Raw genomic sequence first — 13,179 nt, forward strand, 5'->3', positions numbered from 1 at the left:
TTTAAACCAGAATTGGCTCTGTGAAAAGTGACCAAAGCTAACGAGTGTACAACGCCCAATATGACTTCAAAATTAGCTATGAAAGGTGTCCGTTCGTCATATAGTAAGCATCTTGAGTACTACAGCAATCTCCAGTTACTCTTTCCTACTATATTCTCATTATGATTAGGGGGTGTCATAATGAGGTTTTGGGACGGGTTCGGATTTCCGGATCAATCTGAATCCAACCCAATTTTTAAAATGGATCGATTTGCTGAACCCAAACCCAAAATTTTTGGGTTTGGTCAATTTTCGGATCGTATCAAATATTAACACCCCTAATAATGACACATAAGCAAGTAAAGGAAAAGATCTCTTGATTAAAGAACTAAAGATCAGAGATGATATGTAAACATACGGTAAACAAAATTTCAGCATTAAGCAAGCTAGAGATATCACCTCTGCAGTTAAATACCAAATGAAAGTTCAAATTGTTGTCAAAGTAAGAATAAAGGAAGATGGGGAAGTAAAAAAGTAGCTAAGCACTGAGGATCCTTACCAAAATCCAGAAGGGTAATGGGAAAAAAAAAAACTAGAGGCTGAAAGTTCAACTGTTTTCAGGAACTTAATCAGTTTTATCTTGCCTTGAATAACTGAAAAACTACAATCTTCTCTCTGCTGTTCTTTGGATGGATTATTTGTTCTTGAACTTGTAGATCATATCACAGTGATTGGAAGGAACTAAAGAATTCATGGAGCTTTTTCCGGTCCAATGATTCCAGGTTAAAGGATAAAATGAAACCAATCACAACTGCAAGAACAGTTACAAAAACTGCACTCTTCATACAAGTGGAGCGCCGTGTTACTCTTCCCAAGAGAGCTTTGCAATACTTGTCTGCCTCTTTGACGGAGGCTTCATTGCCTCCAGCATCAGCCGCAGACAAAGCTTTTTCATTCTGTATGGAGAAAGACAAATTATTTCCAATTGAAATCCACACATAAAACCTCATTTTATAGTCTTTTACGCGTGAATTTTATTGGGAATTGAAGTACGAAAAACACTGCGCTATTCTTTACCAAATCCCTGAGGCGTTGAAGAGTCTCCTGCAAAGGACCGAAAGGTGAGAGTTTGGTTGAGTGTTCTTTCCATTCGTCAGATAGTTTCTGAAGAACAGATATGCTGGCTTCCACATTCTCCAAATGAAGCTTTTCCTGATTTAAAATAATATGACAATGTTGAAAACACAAATAGAAGACGAACATAGGCAAACATATAAGAAACCAATCCTACAGTTCAAAAGGAACAGTAAGTGTTCACCCATTGCTTATAGCAGTCTGAATTTTGAGCTAAACACCAGATAAAAATATTAGCAGCTTCTCTGGTTAACGAAGGATTATCTGCAAAACAGACATCAAAATGTATTCATAACATAAAGAGGCTACGGTCTTTAGGACTGAATCCTTTGAAGAAACGTAAAAATGCAAGGGAGAAAAACCTAATATGCAGAAGCAATAGCTCAAGTCTTACCTTCCTGCAGAGCATTTGCAGCATATGGAAATATCTGTTGTGATGCTTGTTTTGAAGCTTTGGAACCTGGAGTACCGGCAAGCGCTAGCTCCTTCAGGGTAGGATAAAGTGCTTCTAATCTCTCTGTAGCCTGAAGAGAGTTAGAGTTTAGAGTTAGAGTTTAGCATGGATGCTTAGATCCATGTCTTCTCAAAAACAGTAAGAAAACTTAAATCATGAAAATGAACCTTTACTCGAGCAGAAGGGGTAGGAAAAGTAGCCCGCATCAACAAATCAAGTGCAAAAGGAGGGACAATGCGCTCTCCTTTTCTAACAGCACCATTTATTAGAATAGGACGAGCTTTCGGCCGTTCCAAAATACTGCCAAAAAGACTAAATATTTAGAAACTGAACAAAAATTTAAATGACTTACCATTTAATATAGATCTATTGCAAACCTCTCAATCAACTGCAAAGCCAAACCCCTCGTCTGCGGATTACCACTTTTTCCACTGATTAGCGGCAATAGGCAATGAGCCCAAGCATGCATCCCAACAACCAGATCCCCTTGAGAAGCCTAAACCAGAAGTTATCATTATACGTATTAATCAAATAGGGTGACAACCAAAGTTTTCAAACATTTCATTTGCATTTTCTTGACTATGTTAGCCGTTCTACCTGAGAAATAGTCCAAACAATCACAGGAACCTTCTCTTGTCCTTGATATTGTGTATTGTCTCTTAGTTTTGGTAGAAGATTACTAAGCACCTCGGGTTTTCTTCGAAGAGTCATTGCCAGTACAACAAATATTGCAACCTGCAAAAGTTAAGTGAATAAAACCATCATCAGCAAACGCTCATCTTTGGCAACTTCAATTGAATATGACAAAAGAAAACAATTTTGCAATGACTTGCCTAAATGTTTGACCAATTCAACCAGTTTTCTAAGTCAAAAAGGTTTCAATCCAACTTAGAAAACTCTTCTGACTTCATTTAATGGGAACATTCATCCTATCATAAAGCTGAAATGATGGCCAATTGCACTTTATGTGAAAATAAAAACAGCACTTTAGTAGAAACTATAAAGAATTTTTTCGAAAATGGTTTATCATGAATATGCCATGCCAAAAAGTACTTGTAGCTCAGTAGCTTTTTGAACCATTCATTTCCTCATAAAAGGACAAATAAAAAACTGGGCCATCCACAATACATACAGATATACCTCTATCATATTGAACAATTAGCACACTCCATACTCTAGTAGAACCACGACATCTTGCAGAACTGAAAGCAACATAGCCTAACCATCAATCCAAAGCTGCCTGTCTAGTTTAAAGCTGAAAGAAAACACTTGAAGAACTCAAGTGGAACATATCAATTTTAAGATTCCAGCGATATTTCTCCAAAAAAACCCCAACCAAACCAGCAAAAACGGCAATATTATTGTGATAATCAAGAAAAACGGAAGGAAAATATCAAGATACAGTTGATCCTCAATTCAGGAGGAGGATCGATCTCTCCCAACTCTCTATACGCTGCAAGAGCCTAAGACGCAAGCACCAACACAAGTTTAGCAAACAAATATCATGTCCTAACCCTAATACAAACTTCTACTTATAGCAAACATAAAAATAACACAAAAGGACTAAGCAGCCCTCATACCCCACAGGGGGTGGGATTTGAAGCCTACAAAACAATAGGCTTCGGCTTGTTGTATTGCTTGAGTCAGCCCAAGGGTTGGGACGGCTGGACCAGTCTATGCATACCCCGCTCCCAAAAAGTAACATTATCCTCAAGGTGGAAAGATGGAAATTGATGTTGCACCCTCTAATAAGGCTCGCATGTAGCGTCATAATCGGAAAGGCCCCTCCACTTGATCAACGCCTCCTTGATCCCTCCCTCGCCCTGGCGCACCCCTTGTAGCTCAAGGGTTTCCAATACCACTTCCAAATATTCAGTCAGATGTTGTTGGCAACTCTGAACTCATTGTGTGATCCCCCATAGCTCTTCTCAACTGTGACACATGAAATACTTGATGTATGGTGGCGGTTGGGAGCAGCCTTAAACGATACGCCACTGCTCCAATTTTCTCTAGTACCTCATAAGTTTCAAAGTATATTGGAGTCAGCTTCTCGTTCCTCATGTTAGAAACCATCCTCTGTATGTAAGGTCGAAGCTTCAGGAACACCCTATCCCCGCTTCAAACTTGATGTCCTTTCTATGTCCATCCGCTTGTGTCTTCATAATATACTAAGCCATCAACAAATGCCTTTTTAACTCTTCCAACTCCCTATCCTTCTTCTCCAAGTATTCTTCCACTGAAGAAACTGGAGTGCTACTTTGACCAAAATGTATCAGGTGAGGTGGATCTTGTTCATACAATACTTTGAATGGGGTCATTTGGGAAACAAAATGATACCAAGTGTTGTACCAGTACTCTGCCCATGCTAGCCACTTGGCCCAAAGCCGAGGTATCTCTGAAGAAAAACATAGTAGGTATGTTTCCAACCTCCTATTTATCACCTCCATCTGTCCATCTATCTACGAGTGGTAAGTTATACTCCTCTTCAGAACTGTCCCAAATAGCCTGAATAACTTCCTTCAAAAATAGATGAGAAACACTTTATCCTTGTCAGATACTATGGACTATGGTATCCCATGCATCTGACCACCTCCCGAATGAAAGTTGTTGCTACTTTCACTGTCATATGGGGGTGTCGTCATAGGGGAATTAAATGAGCATACTTGCTCAGTCTGTCCACTACCACTAGAATCACTGTGAAACCTTCCGATCGAGATAGCTCGTCTATGAAATCCATAGAGACCACCTCCCACACCCGACTGGTAGAGCGAGGGGCTGCAATAATCCTCTTGAAGCCATGGACATGTAATTATTCCTTTGATAAGCCTCACAACTGGCTATCAACTCCTCCACATCCTTGTGCATCCCCTTCGAATACAACTCTGAGGCGAGTCTCTTATAAGTCTTTTGCACCCCTGAATGATCCCAACAGCGCTCCCATGGAACTACTGGAGTAGCTGGCGAATATGAACTGATGTCATCGGCATCACAAAATTTTCCTAGTACAACAACCTCTCCACCTCTAGAGAAAAACCATAGTGGCTACTCCCAACCTTCAATAAATCTTCCCTGATCCTCTAGCTTCTCATCCCGCGCACTCTCCTCCTTAATGGCCCCCCAATCTAACCTCACTGATATCGACATGACCATCTCCTTTAGCTCCCCCCATATATCTAGACGAGGCATCTACCGCCTTGTTCTCTATCCTAAGCCTATATTGAATTTCAAAGTCATATCCCAATAACTTTGTCAGCCATCTCTGGTGCTCTTCTATCACCATCCTCTGCTCCAACAAGTACATCAGACTCCGCTGACCCGTCCTGATAACGAAATGTCGACCCAACAAATAAGTCGCCACTTATGAATGGTTAACACAATCGCCATCAACTCATTCTCGTAGACTGACTTCAGCCTGGCTCTAGCTATTAACACCTGGTTGAAGTAAAAAATGGGTCGGTGGTGCTGCATAAGTATTAATTCCAAGACATACCCTAATGTGTCTGTCTCTATTACAAACACCCGACTTAAATCTGGCAGGGCTAAGACTAGTACATTGGTCATGGCCTTCTTCAATCTCTCAAAAGCTACTATGGCTGCCTCCCCCATAAGAAGCTATCATTATTCAATTGTTCTGTCAGGGCCAGGCAATGGTGCTATAGCCCCTCACAAACCTCCTGTAATATCCTATCAGGCCTAGGAAGCCCCTAAGCTCCCTCAAATTCTTCGGTAGTGGTCATCTTAGCATTGCCTCAATCTTAGCTTGATCAGCGACTAAACCCTCCCGAGAAACTACATGTCCCAAGTACTCCACATTGGTTTGTGCAAAGCAACATTTCTTCAAATTGGCCCTAAGTTGGTGTTCCTATAACATTTCTAGGACCGTCCTCAAGTGCTCCCAATGTTCGTACTCTGACCTACTGTACACCAGGATATCATAAAAGAAATCCGGAACAAATCTCCTGAGATAGGGTCGGAACACCCTATTCATGAGAGACTGGAAGGTGGTTGGGGCATTAGTTAGGCCAAAAGGCATCACAAGGAACTCATAATGTCACTCATGCATTATGAAAATAGACTTTGTCACATTCACCCCTTTCATTCAGATCTAATGACAAGCTAACTTCAATTCTTTCTTGATGAATATAACTATCCCACTCAGCTCATCCAATAACTCATCTATCACTGAGATGGAAAATTTGTTTGGCATAGTTTTCTTATTCAAGCTCCATAGTCCATGCTGAACCTCCAACTCCCACCCTTTTTGTTGACAAGTAACATTGGACTAGAAAAAGGGCTCACATTAGGCCTGTTAATTCCTTCCTCTAGCATTTCTCCGATCAATTTCTAAATTTTGTCTTTCTGAAATTGAGGGTAACGATATGGTCTGACACTGATGGGAGACACCCTTTCCCTCATGGTAATAGCGTGCTCCTGCTCCCTCGACGGTGGCAATCCTTGAGGCGGCTGAAAAACCTCACTAAAATGCTAAATCGATAGTTGTACTGAAAGAGGAATGTCTCCAACCTCCTTCAATCTGACCCTCTAGTCTCTATAGCTCCACCAAGAAACCTCCCTCACCTTATGTATGCTCATCACCATGGTTTTGAGAGACATCATGGCTTTGGATAGTCCCGCATCTCCCCTGATCACTACACTTCTCCCTCCACCAACTCCATCACTAGTACTCCCCAATAGACCTTGGTATTCCCCAAGGTCTGTAGCCATTTCATCCCCAAGATGACATCGGTGCTCTCAAACTCTAATGGAAGAAAATCCTCCCTCACCTGAACTTCCTATATGGTTAACACTACTCCCCTACAGATCCCCCAACCCGGCTCCATCTTCCTCGTACCCATCATCACTCCATAGCACCCTGTCTCCACCAATGTCAACCTCAATTGGTCCACGACTTGGTTGGAGATAAAATTATGGGTAGCCACATGTCAATCAACACCACCACCTCCATGTCTGCTATTTCCCCCTTCACCTTCATGGCATGACTCAAAGTGAATCATACCACTGAGTTTAGGGAGGCCTCTTCTACATCTAGATGTAGCTTGTTCTTCTCCTCTACCCCAGTCTCACTCCCACGTCCCTCAATTTACTCATCATCACAGATCGTGAGAACTTGAAGAGTTCATTCCCTGCACCTGTGTCCTGGAGTATACTTCTCATCACATCAAAAGAATATCACTTTGCCCTCTTCTCCTGCACCTCCCTCTCAGTCAGCCTTTAGAAGTTCCACTCCCTTCCTCCTACATGCTTCTCCCTTGGGGTCTCATGAAGGTTGCTCGGAGTAGGCCCTTTAGGCACTAAGAGAGTGGTAGTCATCCTATAAAAGCCACATGAACTGTTGCCTCAGACTCCCCTCTCTTGGTACTTTGGATCTTTTATTAGTTGAGCTAGCTCCATAGCCTCTCTCGAGTCATCAGGTCTCATGACTCTCACTGCTGTTAGGATCTTTGATTCGAACCCCTTCATGAAATTTTCCTCCAGAACAGTCGATCTAGTCGACTCGCCATGTAGTCAAATCTCTCGCGATATTTTGCCATCGAGCCTTCCTGTACTAGGGAAAACAACTGCTCATAAAAGTCCCCTCCCATGCTCGTTTGAAAATATTACAATAAGCATTCTTTGAACTCCATCTAACTCCATATGTGCCCCTTCATGTCTCTCCACTAGTACCAAGCCAACGCATTCCCTTCCAAACATAGGAAAGCTGTCGTCAATTTCTCCTCCTCTGTCAACTCATTGACGGCGAAGTACTTCTCTACCTAATAAATTCATCCATGTGCATCCTCCCTTTCAAAGATTGACATCTTCAGTTTCCAAACCATCACATCTCCCCCATTTCTCCTAATTCCTCCATAATTTTTTTCTTCCCCAAGTGGATGGCCCTCCCCAAATGTCCCAATTCTCTCTTCCATGTTCATACACAAACCCTACTTCCATTTCCTCCCGTCTTCCATCAAAATCAACACCTCGTCTACCATAATCCCCCTCCCTTCTTTTGCACTTAACACCCATTTTCTCATACCCCACATATACACGCCTCTCCCCATACCTTCACCTCTCCTCCATCTGGGAAGGTTCCAAATGGGATATTCTCCCTTCTCCTTTTACGATCTCCATATCATCCTACGAATTTCAAAATTCGTATTTTTCCCCACAATGCTCTTGCCTCCAATGCTATCGTTTGGTTTTGATGATCCCATATCTTCTTCACCGTCTCCTAAAGATCTGAGATTTGCCTTCCACTGAAGAAATTCTATCCTCCATCGTCGCTTTTATTTGGCACATCTCCCCCTCAAGTCATTCTTCCAAGGCATCCACCTTCTTGGCCGCCATTGCTACTCGGATCTTTGTTAGACTCAAAAATTCAGATTTTGACAAAAAAAAAAAGCAAAAAACCATGGTTCGGAATAAAAATCTGCTGTAGGAAACCACAAAAACGGTCCAAAAAAACTTCTCTGATATCAATTTGATAGGAAACACTTGAAGAACTCAAGTGGAGCCTATCAATTTTAAGATTTCGCTAATATTTCTTTACAAGAACCCCACCAAAACCAGAAAAACAGCAATATTATTGTGATAATCAGGAGAAACGGAAGGAAAATACCAAGATAAACTTGATCCTCGATTCGAGAGGAGGATCAATCTCTCCCACTCTAGATGCGCCACTAGAGCCTAAGATGCCAAGCATCAACCCAAGTTCAGCAAACAAACATCATGCCTTAACCCTAATACAAACTTCTACTTATAGCAAACATAAAAATTACACAAGGACTTAACAACCCTCATTCTATCTCCCTTAGGTAGTGGACCCCGACCTAGGGGGGGTTGGGCCAGCTGGACTGGTCTATGCCTATCAAAAGCATTCTTATTAACCAACCCACAGGCATACCAACTACTGATCATGATCAGAAATCATGTTAAGTTATAAGTGGGGTGAACCATCCACAAAAGGATTTACTTACTAAACATTGTCAACGGCAAGAAGTACAAGACATACCAGGATAGGGCATTAATGGCATTAATAAATAGAGAAAATAATCAAATTCAACCTCAGACTATTTAGAGTGTTCTCATTGTGACTAGATTTTTTTTTCCACCAATTTGGCCCATCAACTCATCTAAGCTTGACTCTTTTGTTCCTTCAATGTGACTCATTTTTCCTTTGGTACACCAACTTGACACTTTTGATAAAGCGAGCGACTAAATTGAAGAATAAGAAAATCCTAAAGCCAAAATGAACAAATCCTAAATAATATGTGGATCGATTTGATCGTTTTATTATAATAAATATTAAAGAATTAAGCACATAAGTGTAAGTTATGTTCGCTGGGAATCCATTCTTCTAGGTTGCTCCTATTTTAAAAGCTTCTTATAAAACATTTAGAAAATATTGGTAGAGAATTCTGCATTATAAAGTCATGTTTTGGTTATTTCAGTAAACCGCAAGCAAAAGAATGACATGATTAAATATGCATCAAGCAAAAGAATGACATGATTAAATACACATAGTTCAATGGCAACACTATAATCATCATCCGCTTTATAGACTTTCTACTAGTAAATTTCAAGAGGAACAACACTCACCAATTCTCCCTTTAGTGTATCAACATCGGATTGGGTTGCAGAGTACGGTGACAAAACGAATATTCATGAACTAGAAAATTAAAAGTAGATTGATATATTCGTATGCTTCATACCATGCAACCAAATGCTACAATACATTGATTAGCAGAAATATAAAAAAGTACTAAAGAAAGGGTTAGTTGAACCTTCGAAACTAGATACAAATTTAATAGAAATCACAATAATAAAATTTGTTCAATGTCTCTTAACAGTCTACACAACATAGAGTAAAAATTAAGGTTTTGATGGTAAGGCAAAAAAAAGATGGAAAAATGATCATAACTGAGACCTCTAAAATTAAGCATGCTCATATATGGTAGGAACACCAATTACTTGGTGACATATTAGGAACTTGATCCAAGGTCTAAAGAAAAAGTTGTAAAGATACTCTAATAAGGGTTGACGTGCAAATATATGAAAAGGAGGACATAAATTGCCAACAACAATTTAATATTAAAATTTAAGAGTGGGAGGTCAAATTAGGATAGCATAATGATTTATGTGAAGAAGATCAAGAAAATTACAAATATTTTCTCCCTTAGGGGTGCAACCAAAAAAATTATATTAGGATTGCAAACTAAAAGTCTTCCTTACCATAAACATAGATAGACTCATATATAATATAACAATATTAGAACACAACACTTCACAACTTATATATTAAGAGAAGAAAGATACAGATGGGGCGGGAACTATGGATAGAGAAGAAGAGGTAGAAGACCGAGACGAAATAGTAGAGGAGAAGAGGAAAGGAGGCTAACTCGCAAGCTAAAACAAACCCGCAGGTTTTACATTCCAAAAATCATCATATATCCTACCTAAAACTGCCACAAAACAACCTCATTTATAGGGTTGAAAAAAGGAAAAAAATTAATGCATGGAGTTAAAGCACCCCACCCAAACAGCCACTAAAAACTCCTCAAAATTTGCAGCAAACAGGGACCGAAGGGACAACAACCAAGTGGAAAATAAAGCATCAAACACAGCAGCCAATGAACACAAAAATAAAAAATCAGCCTAGAGAAGTTCAAACAAACTGATTGGATATTCCATACATCACACATAGCACATTGATTGCATCAATTCTCCCTTGGTGGAGAATACTCATCTCCTAAACAAATGCTCTCAAAATTTCCATGATGTTCCGAATAAGCTATTTCTAATGGGAGTTCTTCCTCTTGAATTGAAACTTCGACTTGTTGATTATTTTGACTATCCTTTTTTTTTTAAATAGAAAGAAAGACACACACACGACAACCTATGTGCTCTAATACCAAATTGGTATAACTAAAAAAATTATATTAGAATTGCAAACTAAGAGTCTTCCTTACCATAAACATGGAAAAACACATATATAATATAACAATACTAAAACACAATACCTTACAACTTATATATTAAGAGAAGAAAGATATAGATAGGGTGGAAACCGTGAATAGAGAAAAAGATGTAGAAATCCGAGACGAAATGGTAGAGGGGAAGGAGAAAGGAGGCTAGTTCGCAAGCTAGAATAAACCAACAGGTTTTACATTCCAAAAATCATCACATGTCCTACCTACAACTGCCACAAAACAACCTCATTTATAGGGGAGAAAAAAAGGAAAAAATAATTAATGCATGGAGTTAAATCACCACCCAAACAACCACTAGAAACTCTTCAAAATCTGCAGCAAATAGGGACCGAAGGAACAACAGTCAAATGGAAAACAAAGCATCAAACATAACAACCAATGAACATAGAAACCGAAAATCAGCCTAGAGAAGTTCAAACAAACTGTTTTGAAATTCCAAACAGCACACACAACACCTTGATTGCATCATTTAGTTTTTCCACCTATTTCTAAATGGTCAATCTCCCATTAGGAAGAGATCCACGAGAGCATTCCTTAATTTAAGTTATAATAATCCATATTTTAATTAAAATATTTAGAACAAGAGTTCATAATTTTGGGCTATTATGGAACATGAATTTCGTTCCATTATTTATATAAATTGGATATTTTGGGATGCAACCCTCCCTCTCCCTCTCCCTTTGCCATGCATCTCATAGCCATCTAAAATCTTGAAGGGGATGATTCTCAAAAGCAAGTCATCAGCTCTTTCTCTAACTTTTTGATTAGATAAAAGGAAAGATCATATTCCTTTCTAAAATCCTAATTTCCTTGCCCTAGTATTTCTTACTAGCTCGACAAGTCTTCCATACCCCAATCCATACTATTCTTTAATACCAAATCACTTGTTCCAACCCATAGGATTTCATTATAGTTTTGTACAAGATTAAGACAAAAATAGGAAGTTATATGCAAATAAAAACCCATCAATCAAGATAAAAACTAATGGAAGCTTGAAAGAACTGAAAGAGTCTTTCTAATTTCACAAATTACATCTTCAAGCAAATATATAACTAGATGGCTACCATATTAGCTATTGTTATTTATGTGGTGCCGACAATACAACATGAATAAAATTAGAGTAAAGAAAATATTTACATGTGAATTTCCTAATTCTTAGAGAACTCATAAAAGTCCAAATTTATCTTTAAAAGTAACAAGACTAAAAAGAAAAAGAAGATAGAGTAGGATCAAGAAGCTCTTCATATTGATCTACTTGATGACATATCCACAAAGAAGTCCAAAGTTCATGTAGAAGTCAAAGAGGTAAGGGATATGACCCAAGAAGAGCACAAAGTGAATAATAGTGTTGACCACAGGATGAGCACAAAAGAAAGTCAGCCATATGCCAGGGAGGCCAAACACAATGTTAGGACCGGTTTGATGGCTTCAAACGAGATATCTCATTGCCATGAGGATGTTTCAATAAAGAAAAAGAAACTAATAAGTTTTTAATATAAATACAATTCATTGCTTAGGGCAGTTCATTAGCTTCAGCTTAATTAATGATTGATCAATCAAAATGTGTCAACATCATCAAAAGATTGGGCATCATCAAAATGAGCTCTTACAACAAAAAAAGCACGCATGAGTTCTATCAACCAAGAGGATCATCATATGGGATGGCCAAATTAAATTGGCAAGCTATTTAACAATGGATTAAAAATAAGTATATTTGATGTAATTATTATCAAAAATGAAATTCAAGTGCTGACCTTATTTATGAGTAATCATAATTTTGTGATTGATTGCATTTACATTTGCAAATTGCATAAAAAGGGAAAGCCATATCAAGGAAGTTCTCCAAGAAAGTGCTACGCCATAGAAGTCCCCTGTTGAATTGCATTGAGACAAAGTGATAGATAGTGAAAGTCACCACTTGAAGCTAAAGGGGAAACTTTTAGAATCTAATATACTTAGAGGATGATTATGAGCTGTGTCAAAGAATAATGACAAGGAGCCTTTAGACCCTTCAAGTAGAATGAGATTCAACTCTTACATTTTGGCATGTCTTGTAGTGTAACGATTGAAATTTCATTGAAAATTTCAAAGTTAAGGGTGGTTGTATAGGAACACTCTTATGATCAGTGGTCTCCTGAGAAATTATGGAAAGGAACAAAATTATGAGGCCACTAGGCCAAAGCAAATAGTATCACGTTGATTAAAATTAGGAACAAGATTAGCAATGATAAACGAGAGGAAGGAGAAGGTGAAATCATCAAGGACATTAATATGAAAGCATTCACAAGTCATTAAACAAGTTCTAGCAGGCAAAGAGAGAGATCACAACCATGCTAGAGCAATACAAAGGTTATAAAGAAACTCATAACTATTTACATTAGTCAAGCTTCAGCCACATCATGATTTTTCACATGGAAATAATATGTCAAGATTAATTCTAAATGAGAGAATTGAAAATAAGATGAAACTATGTTCAAGCCAAAAAAAAAAAAAAGAAGGAAAAGTTGGAGGTCAAAATATACCACCCAAACAAGTACATAAGTTAAAAATGGAAATTTCATTCATAATAGAAGTGAAAATACGGTATAGAAGGAATCTGCGTCTTCGGTATAGAAGGAATCC

The 13,179-nt window shown here is 38.7% G+C and overlaps 1 protein-coding gene across 2 annotated transcripts in view; it reads right to left on the reverse strand.

The window, feature by feature from the left end:
* Window positions 1–394: 394 nt before the first annotated feature.
* The window catches only part of LOC110105514, a 28,239-nt gene continuing 15,454 nt past the window's right edge, over window positions 395–13,179 (reverse strand). The window contains exons 4-10 of one of the 2 annotated variants that reach the window (XM_020835047.2): window positions 2,165–2,302; window positions 1,945–2,063; window positions 1,741–1,867; window positions 1,508–1,637; window positions 1,298–1,377; window positions 1,057–1,191; window positions 395–935 (exon numbers count right to left, since the gene is read on the reverse strand). In XM_020835047.2, coding sequence (XP_020690706.2) covers window positions 702–935; window positions 1,057–1,191; window positions 1,298–1,377; window positions 1,508–1,637; window positions 1,741–1,867; window positions 1,945–2,063; window positions 2,165–2,302 — 963 coding nt within the window. In that variant the 3' untranslated portion in view covers window positions 395–701. Of the gene's footprint in view, window positions 936–1,056; window positions 1,192–1,297; window positions 1,378–1,507; window positions 1,638–1,734; window positions 1,868–1,944; window positions 2,064–2,164; window positions 2,303–13,179 lie in introns of both variants that reach the window. The other variant, XM_020835046.2, reaches the window with a different exon arrangement.

Source organism: Dendrobium catenatum, unplaced genomic scaffold (genome assembly GCF_001605985.2).
Source record: "Dendrobium catenatum unplaced genomic scaffold, ASM160598v2 original_scaffold_101791, whole genome shotgun sequence".
NCBI classification, from domain to species: domain Eukaryota; kingdom Viridiplantae; phylum Streptophyta; class Magnoliopsida; order Asparagales; family Orchidaceae; genus Dendrobium; species Dendrobium catenatum.